At 31.8% G+C, this 15,647-nt stretch overlaps 2 protein-coding genes across 3 annotated transcripts; both read right to left on the reverse strand.

The window, feature by feature from the left end:
* Window positions 1,286–6,913, reverse strand: LOC109352135 (uncharacterized protein At1g04910-like). 2 transcript variants are annotated; one of them, XM_019593970.1, is made up of 11 exons: window positions 6,517–6,913; window positions 6,327–6,377; window positions 6,131–6,221; window positions 5,649–5,725; window positions 5,242–5,330; window positions 4,914–5,097; window positions 3,635–3,816; window positions 3,251–3,353; window positions 2,315–2,646; window positions 1,744–2,215; window positions 1,286–1,683 (listed from the first exon to the last, which is right to left on the reverse strand). In XM_019593970.1, exons 1-10 carry the CDS (start codon window positions 6,676–6,678, stop codon window positions 1,783–1,785), a joined length of 1,704 nt encoding a protein of 567 aa, XP_019449515.1. In that variant the 5' UTR covers window positions 6,679–6,913; the 3' UTR covers window positions 1,286–1,683; window positions 1,744–1,782. The 2 variants fall into 2 exon arrangements, with proteins under 2 accessions (XP_019449515.1, XP_019449514.1); XM_019593969.1 differs by having other exon boundaries at window positions 1,286–2,215; window positions 6,517–6,912.
* Window positions 11,488–13,939, reverse strand: LOC109352138 (probable serine/threonine-protein kinase PBL7). Its single transcript, XM_019593974.1, has 4 exons — window positions 13,652–13,939; window positions 13,369–13,558; window positions 12,650–13,035; window positions 11,488–11,870 (listed from the first exon to the last, which is right to left on the reverse strand). The coding sequence occupies exons 1-4, from the start codon at window positions 13,844–13,846 to the stop codon at window positions 11,628–11,630; spliced, it is 1,014 nt and encodes a 337-aa protein (XP_019449519.1). The 5' UTR covers window positions 13,847–13,939; the 3' UTR covers window positions 11,488–11,627.

Below are 15,647 nucleotides of genomic sequence, written 5' to 3' on the forward strand. Positions count from 1 at the left end.
TTTCCTTTTCTTTACATATTCCCTTTATAACTTCAAGAAATTATTAATGATATTGTCATTAAATTTACTCATTTAATATTCTCTTGATTTATGTAGGCTACGAAAATAAATTACTAATTATAGAGACAAATGATGTATTAAAAAATCACAATAAATTTAATAGTTCAGTATAATTATTAATTTTCTTATCAACATGTTTTTTTGTATTGAAAGAAATAAATAACTAGTAGTAATGGAAAGGATGGGATCATATGTCCTTAACAATTCACATTTTCTATCCCAAGTCAATCATATATTAGCACGTGGATGAAATAAAAAAAATTGAAAGTAAAAATTAATAAAATCGTACTCTGATTTGCTTAGGACATAGAGTAAAATATCATTTGGGACTAGTGATCTCCATCCAGGGGTATATTCTTCATTTATTATTGTATCCATCTTCCATCAATGACTTAAGAAAAGTAACAGCTAATGAGTAAAATAATTATATTCAGTTGCTTTCAAAAATTAGAATTCAAGAATTAGATATTTAGAAACCAGACATGACAGTTCGGCATGTTTAGCAAATTGGTTTTCATTATTAGCAACTAGAATAGTCTTAGTCTTAGTCAAACAACCATAATTCGAACTTTACACACAAGATAACATATTATAATATCAACGGTGGTAGCTAAAAGCATATACAAATTGCAGAAACCAAAACTAGTTTTAATGTTTTATGTTATTTTGCATTCCGTGGTATAACCGAAACCCAGTGCACACAAGTATAGAGGGAATATAGGTTTGAAAGTGGAATTCATAGTGACACCGAGTCACCCCACTTGTAAATGATTAGAAGGCATGATTGACTAATATAATAACTAGTGTTTTAAACTGCAATCACATCTATAATTGATCATAATATTACGGGTTTGGGAATCACTCCAACTCACGACTACATCAGCCACATTTCCCATTTTCGTAACCGTGACAAACGTAACATAACTGCATTCACAATCAACACCACCAGTAATAACTACAGCCACACATAGAATAACCACGAACAGAATATAGTAACGATTATAGCATGTTATTGCACCATTTCTTCCCTTTTCCCCTTAATTTTATGAATTCAAAGTTAGTGTGTCTTGTGCTCACTAGACAAAGTGACTTTTAAATAGATAGAAGGAAGGTTTGAACAGTTTTAAAGTCAGATTAACTATATCCGTTACTATTGCTGTTTCCTTGAGGCAAAATGAGTAAAAATCTTTCATTGGTATCCTATTCCAAGTGAAAATCAGCTGACTACAACCTAAAAATCACAGTATAATAAATTTCCTGAATGAAGATATACACCACCTATCAAGTGCATAAATTTTCCTACTTATAAAAGACATGCAAACTCAACATTGTATGCAGCTATCTATGCCTGGTTAGTTATCCTCCAAATTCACTCATATTGGTTATTGCTCACTTCTGACATTGTAACCTCTTTAAAGGTTCAACTAAACGTACTAACACCCCATTCACCATCAAACTCCGGCAATTATGTCGTTATAATTCACAAGATGTACCTGTAATTAAATTTTCGAGATTTCTAACTTCAGCCACTTGTGCTTCAGACAGTGCTGACAAAGAGACGTGCATTTGCTTTTCTTTGATTTCCTATGTTTGGGTTTTATGTGCAACATATAGCTCAAGCAGCAGCTCAATGCTTAAGGGGACAACATGAGGAAGCAAAGAATCACAATGGAAGAGTCAACTTGTACAACAGTGCAGTATCTGGGCAGCTTTACGCCTTTACTAATCTGAAAGAAATTCTTCCAACTCAGTATCCTCAAAGTTCAGAGTGTCATAGTCCAAAATGGTTTCATTGGACATGTCCTTTTCATCACTTAGATCATCATCATCATCCATATCAGGCCATTCAGACTCGTCATCAACATCTGGGCCATCATTTGTTACATTTTTCTTGGTTGCAATATCCTTCCCATATTTTCTACGTAAAGGACTTCTCTCCACTTTGGCCACGGAATCTTCACATATGCAGGTAGATGGATTCTCATGAAACCCACTTCTACCTGGTCTAACCTCCTTTGGCTCCCCCATGAAGCCTCTCTGGAAAGTGCGGACATTAGAAGCAAAAACTTCCCAAGTTAAATTGCTTCTGCTCAAGAACAATCGATAGAGCTTTTTAGCATTTGGACGAATGGTTGGTTTGTGCCCAAAGTATTTCCTACAAGAAAGTGCTTAAAATGTTAAGGGGAGTATAGTCATATAGGTAACAGTGATCAATATGAAAAGAGAAGATGGACGCAAATGAAACACGGCATACCTTCTCCCAGCTAATATTTTAGCCATATTACCATTGTTATTTGTTACAAATACATCACTTTCATCACAAACAATGAAGTCAAGAGCAGCCATGCGAGAAGAAAATTTAGAGAACGGTTCTAATTCTTCTTTGGTAGCAATAGTATCTTTTGAATGGAAGTTAGGAAAAAACGCTTTGAGAGGTGCCAATGTTTCTTCCCCTCCATATACTTCCCCTGATGCAACATATATATGAACATCAGAACCATATCCCAATGCTCTTAGCATTAGACCAACTTCTTCTGGGGTTAAGGGGCATTTTCCCTGTCTCCTTGCCTTATCAGGATTGCTTCTCTGCATATCAGTATTTTACAACATTATTCACTAATCTATATTTGTTTTTACAATTAGCTTTCAAATTCATATGCAGAAATAGGTAAATTAAATCTTCATATTAGAATGTCTATTTTGTCAGCACTTCGCTGCTGGAATATTATTCTGATGCGAAAGCTGTTGCTGATATTCATTCTATGAAAACATCCAGTTAGGTCTACATGCCCAATGTGATTATGAGTCTGTTTGTTTAAGCTTGAAGAAAAATAGGTTGTTTAAAAAGGCAATTACAATTCTGCTTATTTAAAATTATAATAATCCATTTTTACTTGAAAAGCAACTGGTGTAAAGTAGCTTATAATCATAATAAGAAATCTGATTATTTTGATATTCTAGTTATTGAAACTAATCTTACCAAACATATGCCAGTACTAAGTGATTTAAAAAAAATTAATTGGCTTTGTTGAGAAATAATCTCAAACAAACGCACCAGTAACAGAAATAAGTATTAAATACCACGTCTTTACATGTTCCCTGAAGCATACAAACTAACTAAAAATTGAATATGACATGATGAAATTTTCGGTATAAAGGTTAGTAATAACATTAAACATGTAAGCCTTACATGTAGTGTCTTCCACCTCCTCCTTATTGCGCCTAGTTCCTTCTGCTCCTTCTCTCCTCCACCATAATCACATCCAGAAAATGCAAGCATATCAGGTTCAAATCTGTGAAAGAAGATCAAGTAATAATACTTAAGTACTATCTTAAGTTCTCAATAGTTATTCTGCCTTGCTAACTTCATCTTAAATGTAAAAGCCATTGTTTCATGTCCAATATACATGACAAAAATGTTTCTGGTAACATGGATCCACTTTTTTGTAGCGCTGCAATCCATAGTTTAGGTGCTGGTCACTTAGATGAATCTAATTTATAAAAGAGACCAGAGTGTGTGAATTGAATAGGATGTATAACCAGGTTATCAAGGACCACAAATCAATTAGATTACCTCAGGTGCAGTGCAATATAATGTTTGCTATTCATCCTCATTCGACGGACCAATTTTTTACCCATTGCAAGTATTGGATTCGTAAATCTTAACGCATGGTAGTTAACTCTACATCTGAGCTTCTGATACTCTGTGTCCAATCTGTTTGCAAGCCTGTAGTCAAACTTGTTGAGCTGAACAGCCTGTCACAATATGAAGTTAACTAAATATTTTCCATGGATGATTATTCAAACAATTATCCATATATTATGCTGATAATTTTTCATCACAACTTTAAGTATTAATTGCATATTCACACATAAATTACTTAGACTTAGTTTCGTACAATATAAACATACCTAAACTTAAATATTCAAATAATTCTGATAGGGTGAAGAAATACAAAATGATAGAGAAGTTTAGTAAGTTATAAAACTGTGTTCCATCCAAAAGAACCGGGGTTATTATAGCAATAAAAGACACGATTCTGACTATTGCTCTCATATATTCATGAATTTTCTCAAATTTCTGTAAGTTTCAAGCATGTAACACATCCCAGTTTGGTTAAACAAAGATCACTCAAAAATTTGAGAAAATATAATATATACTAAATTTTGAAATTTTATGCAATTTGTCTAGCCCCAAATTATTGGGAAAAAAGCTTTTGCTGCTGCTGCTGTTTTACTAGGATAAACATAGGGTAATTCAAATTTGGGAACTACTAGTTTGAAGATCTAATGAATGTATGGCAATCTTATTCGGCATAGGGTACCAAGGATCGTTCGTATCTTGACTCTTAAGGCAGATTCAACTGTATCTTCATAGTCTGAAATTGTTGAGTCAAACTCAAGCAAGGGTGAAAACAAGGTTGTAGATCTTGCAAACAATGCTAAAGATGGTCTGACTGGCAGAAAAGATTTAGATAATACTTTAAACTGAAATGGTAGTTTAGGCATAAAACACACGAGGATTTAAGGCATCAAACAACCAAGACATAGCAACCAGCTGAAGTAAATCAAAAACCAACTTTTTTAGTAAAACCATTTTGAGCAAGGTCTATTTCTACAAGTTTCTCCTACTATTTACTTAGGCCTTCTTCTACCAATTTTAATCGGGCTCTCTTCCATTCGATCCATCTTTCTCGTTGGAGCCCCTATTTGATCCTCTTCAATTGTGACATAGATCAATGAATAACAATCAAACTAAGGGATGAAGATGACTACTTCCAATTAAAAAGATAATCAAATTAGTTGCACAATATATTGGCACCAGTAGTTTAAGCCGAGTAATAAAAACTCACATGCTTTTTCATGAGTACAGGTAATATACGATTTATGTAGCACCTTTCATTACACTTCCTTGGAACACGCATTGAGTATGCAGATAATGTTTTCCCACCCTTTCTTGGAAGTTGCTTGATGATTTTGACATCTTTTGACAAATAGGAGATAAACCAATCAACATCAAAGATCTCTGAGAAGTTACTGCGAAAGGCAAAGTATGACATCATTTCACAATTTAAGCAATTCATCACTAAGATAGCACAACCTTCGGATGGCCCAGTCAAATTATAACAGTAAAACTGCACAATCATGCCAGACAATAGATATGTTCCTTCCATAACTGACCTAGAATCTTTCCAGAAAGATTTCTGATCCAATTTCGGAATAACAAGAGTAGCATTCAAGATGCGAGCAGCAACAACAGCATCTGTAATCTGCCAGATGCAGAAATGGAAAAGTTGTCATCAACAGCTGAGTATGTTGATACTTTGCAACCAACAAACACTCACAGCAGTTATCATATATTGCAGTAAACTATTCAGGCTTCTGCCATCACTTTCAAATAGAGGCATATGCAGATTTTTGTTTATGTTGAGTCCATTTCACTTTTTTTTCTCTTCAAACTGTCAAGTACATGATTATTTTGAGTACGAAAATCAAAAGGTTAGAAACATGCATTTTGTTATTGAAACAAAAACAAGACATCTAACACTGAACTCGACTATAATAATGACAAGAGTATAGAGAAGTACCCCAGTTCTCTGTTGATTCAATCCTCCACTTGTTGCAATCCCCAAATATCGATTAGGTTTTGTTATGGCTTCAGCTTCTGCAATATGTAAAGCATAGGCATATTTATCTATAACGATTATATGTTTTGAATTCTAAATAGCACTTAAGAGCTCAAGAATCAGAAGGTAAATCAAAGGCATACTGTCAAAAGAGTAAATGGCCAATTCAATCCTCCAAACATAAACATGTCACCAGTCGGACCCCTAGAAAGATTTGTGTCAAGAAATAAGCCTCTGGAAGATTAAAAATGTCAATGATTAAGTCGTAGAAGGACTTATGCCGATGGAGTTTAAGCTTTTGGGGAGTAATTTGGTGACACAAATCTTTAATGACCAAAGTCACCTAACTGATGATACCCATCTATAGGTGAGCGAATTGTACTCAGGGTACATAGCAATACTTGATTAGTGAACTGATGAGTATACCGAAATGAAATACGCACTTAGAAACTTGTTGTTGGCATCACTGCAGCCATGGAAGTGCTCTGCATTTTTTGAACTCCAAACATGACGATCCGACTTTCCTCCACTGCTCTGGTCAATAAAATTAAATTGAATTCAGATCAAACCAAGAAACACAAGTAGAAGCTAATTTGCAAAACAAAAGAAAAATGAAAAATAAAAGATAAGAACCCTAACCGGAACGAGGAACACTGGAGTTCCAATTGCATCACTCTTTTCAACATCAAACTGTACAAACAGAACTCATCACGAAGAAAACAAATAAATAGAATATGAGAGTAATTAGCATAGTAATAATATTACTAATTCAGTAGAAAACAAGAGTAACATATTAATGAGGTAAATAGAGAAAGATTAGTAGTAGTACCGAGGAGTGAGAGTGAAGATAAACGGTGTCGTTTGGAGAAGGAGCTAGTATAGAAAGGAGAGAGAATAGAACCAGTAGAGCGGCAGCGATTCCGGAAATGACAGGAGCCATAAGGCGGAAGCGTTTGTGGCAATGGTGGTGGCGCCGCCGCTGAGATGCCATCGACCACCACGTCTTTGATGAGAGAAGAGAAAATTGAAATTATTGAGCAGTTGTAATGATTTGTAAAAACGACACGAAGGAATGGAGTGTTAATGACTCTAGCATTGCCTGTGTCAGAGTTCCCTCAATAATAAGAAATAGAATAAAATAACAAGAAAAAAAGTGAAGGAGTGGTTACAGGGGAATGCGTGTTGATATGTTTCTGATTCAGTTTCAGGTATTATTATTATGATGAAGATGGAACACCACCACAATAGAAAATTAGAAAATGAGTAGGAAAACGTATTTGTTACGTGATGGCAGGTTTGGAGGGAAACATTATCATATTTTTTGTATTACTAATGATATTTTTTTACTTTTTTTTTTTGTAATAAATTCATCTATTTAACTGCTTCTCTAACAAATGTCGTTCAGTAATTTAGCAGGTCTTAAATCATTAAATGTAGACTTTGATAGTGTTCAGGGGCTCTTTTGTCATTCCGGACAGTCTTCTTGGATTTCACACTAAACAATATTATGATTCTTTACTCCTTTCCATCACCATGGCATCTTACACTTGGAATTGAATTGTCTCACACACACTACTATCTTAAAAGGTAATTCTATCTAGTTAGGAACTCTTCTATCCTAAAGATAAAATGTTAAAAAGCTAGACATTGTAACTATTTTACAAATATAATAACTACTAATTTTGAGCCAAATGTTAGATTATATATATCATTTTTGTAATAGATATAAGTTAGATTCATTTTCATTACTCAAGAGGGAAATACTATGGAATATAAAAAAAATATGCATTGACATTTATATTTTTTTATTTAAACTCTAATTGCATTTTTACCTCTGTTATTAAAGAGGAGTCTAGCCCAATAGATACTCTCATTTGCTTCTTTATCTCAATTGAACAAATTTAGCAATATATTCTTTAATGCATATATCATTTATGGTTGAGGAAAATTGTATAGAAACCACTAAAATGTATAGAACCAACCAAACCACTACATTTCTTTTAATGTTATAGCTCTGTTTAACAAATGTATCTATCTTCATTAAATTAATGTATCATATATCTAATTTATCCTATATTATTTCATTATGATATCTCATTATCCACTCCAATTAACAAGGTTAGCGTAAATCAGTAAACATGGTAATAAATGTGATTTTTTGTTGTTGTAGAAAACACTTAAGTAAGAACAAATTGTTTCCTAGAAAGATATTAAGAAAGAAAGGGAAGTACTATATCATAATTAGATATAAAAAATTATACATATCGACTCTATTAGGTGCATGATTTTTCAAAGTAATAAATGTTGGAGTTGCTCATAAATTAATGTAATTGCCTCAATTTCCCTGAATGGTTATTGGACCATATGTGCATGCTTGATGCATCAATCAAGTATGACAGAGACAACCAGACAAGTCTAACCCAACAAATTCTTAATCCACTCATTAAAATGTTGAGAGAAAAATATATATAACAATAATGTAAGAGAAAAATATATATATAATGACACAATTTTTACAATTGAAATTGGAGTATGAATCATGACATTTCTACGAATGTTTGGTTTTAATCTACTAATGAAACAATCAACTAAGGCATCATTGTTGATTCCATAAACTCTATTTGCTAAAGCTGTGAATTGCAAATAATACTCATTCACTATACCCGGCTGAGCTAATTTGAATAGAGTGGCTCTAGGACATTCATATATTGAAGATCCAAAATCCAACTCTAAAGCTCTAATAAATTCCATCCATGAGGTGAAAGGTTGTGTTCTCTGCATCATTTAAAACCAAGGCACCACTTCTTGATCCAAGTGTACTGAGGTTATGGTTAATTTGTCACCATCTGGAGTATCATAATACCCAAAAAATTGTTTTGCCTTAAAGATCCAATCATGCACATTCTTCCCATCAAAACGAAGAAACTCTAGTTTTACATTCCTAACCTGAAATGGTGTTATGCTTGAGTTACATGCACCATGGAAGGGTTGATGTTGTTGTTTCTGTACTAATTGATTCAAAGCTTCACTGATTTGATGTAAGGTGCGATCTGCCCCTCTTTATCATGCCTCTGCTCTTTCGAATCTGGAATCTGTTGTGGTTTCCAAACATTGCATTTGATTTAGGAAATCGTCATGGATTGCTTGAATGGAATCAGCATTACGTTTGATCTCACTGCTCATGTCCTTCACTCTAGTGTTGTCTACCATGGTGAGATGAAAGCACAAATGTAATGCTTAAAGAAGAAAGTAAGGAAATGATGTATTATTAGATATGCAGAACTCAAGTCTGCATGAGTACATGAAAGGAAAATACTGGAAGGAAAAACAGTGCTAGAATTTTAGAGAAGAAGAACATAGATGATTGGTCATATTTCACACCCTTCTCATTCTCCTCATTATTCTTAAATAGTCATTAGCCACTCACGTAATACCTGAGGTGAGAATTATGAATCTTCACCCTCTCTCCACATCTTGGTTTCTGTTTTTCTTTTTCGTGAACAGATTTTTTTTATTGTCCTTCTGCTCCATGTGGTCCTCTTTTACTGACTCACCATCTTCTAGAAGATGTTGGCTCTTTCCCTTCATTACAGGCGGATAATACACTAATAGTAAATAATTTTTTATATTATAAATGTATAAATATTACACCATAAAATGTATTGAGTAATATTAATTAAATATATTTCTCTAACTAAATAGTCATTTTACCATTCATCCTTCATATATTTTCATATCAGATATACATATTAAAGAAAATTCTTTAACTCTAAAATATGACTATTTAATATGATATAAATATTCCTATGTTAATATTATTATACATGTATGAGTGTATCTATTAATTTGTATATGTAGTAATATGAGAATCACTAACCACACAAGACACGAGAAAACATGAAATTGTTGAGTATTGTGCTCTTAGGCCCGGTCTAACCTTTACATAGAGATACATGGAAGGAAGATAAGAGGAAAAGAATGAAAAAGGGTCAAGGGGAGTAGGGCCCACAAGATTAAAGGAAAAATTGTGGAATAAAGTGGTCATTTATATATTATTTTTCTTTACCTATTTTGGCCCAAACTTTATATGTATATATAATTTATAAAAAAAGGATGTTCATAAAATAGTGGGGCACTTGCACCCACACTAGTGCATGCAGCTCTATCCCTACTTAAATTAATATATGTCAATTTCATGTTAGTTAAATGTAACATGTAATTAAGAGGATATTTGGATAATCTGTTATGTGGATATAACACTAATTAAATTATATACACCTTTCATCTTTTTTTTTTGGGGTGCATATATATACTATAATGGAAGTATGTTTTTCTTCTTTCCAATTCTGATACGGCAATAAAAATTTTCCGCTACTATAATGGTAGTGTAACACAGCAAGGTTGTTACCATAGCTATTAAGTTTTTTTATAAGTAAAACCTATTGAATGGGGGCAAGGGGTGCTAAACTTATAGACAACAAAGAATTAAAACAAAATTAAAGGTTACAAATGATGGTCTCTTCCAAACAAACAATAAGATTTGTATACTATTAAGTAAAGTTATACCTACTATAATCTACATAAGCAAATAACCATCTAAAACTAACTTGAATTAAGTCCAATTAGATGTATAAAGTCATATTTTTTCTCCTAACTAGCAGTTTTTATTGGTATGGCCATAAGTTTATTTTTCCTTTTAAAAAATGACTACAAGTTTATTCACGCTAATGGTTGGTTAAGTAATGTGTTTCAATGTAGGCAAGTTAGTATCTTAAAGTGATTAATCCATGTAACCGTAAATTATAAGTTGGACATACTTAAAAGGGACGTAAGCGATTTATAAAATTAGTAGGATCGAATTGAACCAAAAGACATGTTTTGGTTTGATTTTGCAGTTCATGTCTTTTTTTTAAGGATTCATTTAAGATCATCTAATTCATAGTATCAGAGATTCAAATACTGCACAAACCGAACTATACACTAAAATATATTTTTATTATTTGTAGGGGTGTAATAATTCAATTTGGTTCAGTTTTTTGTATAATTCATGAACCAAATAGAACAATATGGTCCAATTTAATAATATAGTTAATGTTTATGGTTCGATCTTTGTTAGGAACTATATCAAATCTAGTCGATTGTGAACAATTTGGTTCAAATTGTTTCAAATTATACTTCAAGTTAGTTCATGGTCCAATTTATTTGTTTTTTTTTAAATAAATCCTATATTATTTCGTATTATACGAGTGAATATCAATTTTAAGCATGTTAAACATTTTTATTCAAGTTCTTAAATATATGAATTTCAAATCATATAATTCGTGAAGAGAAAAGAAAACTATTTTTCTCTTATGTTATAGGAAAAAGTTATGGAACATATTATATTAATATGTCTACTTCTTTAGGAAGTAACCAAACTCATGAACATATTTATTTTTTTAAAATGAAAAATCTTAACTTCCAATAATTGCAAAATCACATAGCTAATGAGTCACATATAATTACAATAGTGAGAACAAATTCAGTTTTTATAATGGTAAGACAACAATGCTAACTAGAAATAAATAAAGTTCCCAATAGTATATCAATAGTAAGGTAATACATTTGAAGAAGTAGACTTCAAATTTAAAATATATTTCAGTGAATATGACATTCCGTTTATTCCTTTTCATTATAAGAAATAATGAAAACGTTTTTTTAATACGTGATCAGTTTGGTTGGACCTATTCTTGAATCATTAGAACAACAAACTGATTTTAAACACTTCCATAAAAAAAGAACATAACTATTCATAGTCGGTTTACTTCCTAAACATAAATTCACATTAATCAGATTGAACTCAACCATATCCTTCTTTCCATTCTGTTCTTGAATTGCATTAAAAATCAAACCGAACTTTTACCCTACTTGAACTCAATCAAAGTTCTGGTTTTCTGAAAATTAGTTGATATCCGTTTCTGGTTCTTGTTGTTGACAAGTGTTGAAATCACAATTACTCTTAGAAGCTATGTATTCGAGTGCAATAACAATATCACGAATAAGTGGACGACGATTTGCATCCTCCTGGAGACACATTGCAGTAATAGCAATTGCATGGTGCAAACTACGTAAAGGGTAGTTTCCTTGCAAACGTGGGTCAACCATTTTTGAATATTTTCTTCTCTCATTGAAATATGGACGAAACTGGAAAATCACAAACAATTGTATAAGAAGTTATTACAAATGAACAAATCGAAAATCAAGATAGTCATAAAAAAACTTGGAATAGATTATTCTGATTTATTGAGAAGACAAACATGGAGAACCTTTGCAATAAAATATTTAGGCCTCAAATAAATTATAAGAATATGTTCAATTGGGATCAGACTCCAATATTGGAGGGTCTAGTATTATAAGATCTAGAATGATTTAATTATAAGCTATATGCAACAATTGCATAATAACATTTGCATAGCCAAGCAATTGTTGGGCATAGTACAATGATTCTCATATTGGGTCCGACTCTAAAAGTTCATTAATGTTTTCACAACCGAAATCATAAATTAATTAAATTTTTATTTATCAATTTGATGATTTTTTTAAGAATCGTATGATTGAAGTGGAGAGTACTTTAATTACACAAAGTAAAACTAGCAAGTTAACATGATAAGATTTATAGAATACAATTGCTTTTTGCACAAATTATTTACCAAATTTTCCACTAGGGGCTCTAAAGTATATTCTTGTTAGGAAATAAGTTACATTGTCTTAAACTGTATCACAAACTATGTTCTGGATTAATGAAAATATGCAATGTCAATTAAAAAAATTAAATATTCAATATTTTTTGCTTTAATATCATGGGTTTGAGACATAGTTTGGAACAACAAATTCTTGTCCGAAAATAAAATGTTGCAAATGAAAGCATTTGGCTAAGGAAGAGGAAGGTATATAAATAATAATTTAAAGAAACAAAAACTTACCCATGCAACTAAGTTTTGGTGGCCAGATTTTCTGCTCAAGTCTAAAGCCTTATGTCCAGTGATCAACTCTAACAAGACCACACCAAAGCTGTATATATCAGATTTAAGAGTTAATTTGCCACTCATGGCATACTCAGGTGCACAATAACCATAAGTTCCCATCACTCTTGTTGAAACATGTGTTTTGTCTCCGATAGGTCCAAGTTTAGCAAGTCCAAAATCTGAGAGTTTTGGGTTAAAATCATGGTCCAATAATATGTTGGCAGATTTCAAGTCACGGTATATAACTGGTGGGTATGCTCTGCATTGAAGATATTCAACGCCTCTAGCAGCTCCAACAGCTATCTTCATTCGAATATTCCAACTTAGTGTTTTTCTCTCTGGATCTGAGCATAGACATAGAAATAGGGTAGTCATTGATTCTGAGATATATAATTTTGATTTATTGATAGATATTTTATGGTGTAATAGTTACCCAAATATTAATATCAATATTAATCATTATGAAGTCAAATACTTCTAATAACATGGCAACGCATGATTAGATGCAAATCTGAAATACTTTTACATTGAGAATATATTAAAATTAAAATTTATTTGTAAATATTTTGCAATATTCAACAATGGGTGTAGTTAATTAAGAATTTCCCAGTAACAAAACCAACATTTTAAATAAAGTTGACATAGCTGAATAAGGAGATAAAGTATAGAGAGGTTACCAAAAAGGTGATGTTCAAGGCTACCCATAGGCATGTATTCATAAACCAAAAGTCTCTGATCTCCATCAGTGCAATAACCAAATAACTTAACAAGATTAGAATGGTCGAAGAGGCTTAACATAATAACCTCAGTAACAAATTCATGAGAACCTTGTTGACCATCAAGGTTTAATTGTTTTATAGCAACAACCTATATACAAGAAAAAATATATATTTACCATAAGGTTTGTGTAATAATTGATATAAATACAAGTTATTTTATAATATAATTTTAATTTCTTGCCTGGCCTGATGAGAGGTGACCCTTGTAAACTTTTCCAAAACCTCCTTCTCCAATCAAATTTTCTTCCTTAAAACCCTTTGTTGCCATTGAAAGCTCATAGAAACTGAAACTTGAAGCCCCTAAGCTTTCTCTATCTCTTTCATCTACTCCATTGAAATCCTTTTGACGTGAAGCAAGACAATAAAAGCAACTCATTTTATTAGAATATATGATAGTATACTTTCATATATTCTAATACATCTCCCACTCAATGATATAAATGATCAATTATCAAAAGCTTTTTCCTGGTTGAAAATATTGCAAAATAATGGAACTCAGAAATATTTCAATGTGTCAATTTTGATGAAAACTAATGAAATGGAGATAGAAACTAGGCGTTGCAGCATTTGGCTATATAATATATGTATCCCTCAACGCTAAATATAGAATAATAATCGATACTAATTTAGTTGCATGTGATGTACAACAACCAAACCATCTCCTTAAAATAACACCTATTTGAAACTGATTATTCATTCCTTTCTATTAAGTATTAACATGTAAAATAATGAATATGTTGATATTCTCTTATCTTTCATATTATATATAGCATAGATACATAGTTGTGACCCCCCAAAAAATTAAAACAAAATTGGCTTTCACCAAATTTATTTTATTTTGGAAAAACTAAAACGGTGTTATTTTATTTTGGAAAAAATAGTGTACAATAATCATTTCTGTTCAGTGTCAGCTATGCATAGGAGAGGATGGAGATTGAAGTACGTAACACTCTCACTAAATTTGTCCTAAGAAGGTTACAGAAGTTACTTGTCCGGTAAAAAGTTATTCCTGGCCACTTATAAGGATATTAACCTATTCTATGAGGGTTGACTCATTGACAATGCTAGGTAATGTTCTTCACACTTTGACTTGGAATATTCGTAATTTGGTTAGGTTGAGAGTGTGTTCTTTAACCTATAGGAGTTATGGAACATGTTGTATCAAAGGGCTCGGAAGACCGATAAAAGGGAATGGAAAATGAAGACAACAATATTCTTTGTTTAAAAATATGAAATTTAGACAGAAAGAGTAAATTAAAGATAATGTTATAATATTTTTTTATTTAAAAATGTAATTAATAATGAGAAATGAGTAATAATATATAATTATATAATTTTACTAAAATTGTTTATGTATTTTTACATTTTTCTTCAAAAAAATACAAATTAAGGAATTATAAAATAGATATACGAAAGGTTTTAGAGGGCTTTAAAATCTTTCATTCTTCTTCATCCAACTTCTAAATAAGATAATGTTTTCTAAAGTCATTCATTTCCTTCACTTCCCCTCCAAAATCATACTCCCAAACAAAGTATAAGAAATTAGGATAATTCATCCAAACAATTGTAAGCGTGACATGATAAATTTTGTTAAAAATAAGAGCAATCATAGGCAATTGAGAAATATTAAAAATAAGGAAAATGTTGGAAAATTTACAGATGTGGTGTACCTTGACCGAAAAATTACGGTTTTGGTGCACCTTTTAGAAATATTACAAAACTAGTGTAACTTTATAGAAATCGGCAATTCCATTGCCGATTTCTGTATTTTTTTTTCTCTCCTCCCCAAAATCAGCACTGGGGAGGGAGTTTTACTAAAATATAATTTTTTTACACTCCCCCTAAATCGTCAATAGGGGGAGTTTTATACTTTTTTTTTATTTTTTTTCTCTCCCCTAAATCGACAACCGGAGAGTTTTTTATCTTTTTTTAACTTGTGGGAGTTATATTATTAGTTTTGTGGTTTAATTTTTCAAACACAAATCCTAACAACACACAACGTAATAAATTTTGTCAACTCTAACCCTAATAACAGAACACAATAATGAAAAACACACATTATAAAACTAATAATATATTATGTGTGTTTTTCATTATTGTGTTCTGTTATTAGGGTTAGAGTTGACAAAATTTATTATGTTGTGTGTTGTTAGGATTTGTGTTTGAAAAATGAAACT

This window comes from Lupinus angustifolius, chromosome LG07, assembly GCF_001865875.1.
Source record: "Lupinus angustifolius cultivar Tanjil chromosome LG07, LupAngTanjil_v1.0, whole genome shotgun sequence".
Classification (NCBI taxonomy): Eukaryota; Viridiplantae; Streptophyta; class Magnoliopsida; order Fabales; family Fabaceae; genus Lupinus; species Lupinus angustifolius.

Bases quoted from the DNA above. Each gene is read 5' to 3' on its own strand.
- LOC109352135 (XM_019593970.1), bottom strand. From the start codon at position 6,678: ATGGCATCTCAGCGGCGGCGCCACCACCATTGCCACAAACGCTTCCGC. The intron at 3,817-4,913 runs GTGAGTTTTTAT...ATATTGTGACAG, and splicing joins CTGTACTCATGAAAAAGCAT to GCTGTTCAGCTCAACAAGTT. The intron at 3,354-3,634 runs GTAATCTAATTG...CTTCTTTCACAG, and splicing joins TATATTGCACTGCACCTGAG to ATTTGAACCTGATATGCTTG.
- LOC109352138 (XM_019593974.1), bottom strand. From the start codon at position 13,846: ATGAGTTGCTTTTATTGTCTTGCTTCACGTCAAAAGGATTTCAATGGA. The intron at 13,036-13,368 runs GTAACCTCTCTA...GTCTATGCTCAG, and splicing joins CCTTGAACATCACCTTTTTG to ATCCAGAGAGAAAAACACTA. The intron at 11,871-12,649 runs GTAAGTTTTTGT...GTGATTTTCCAG, and splicing joins ACCAAAACTTAGTTGCATGG to TTTCGTCCATATTTCAATGA.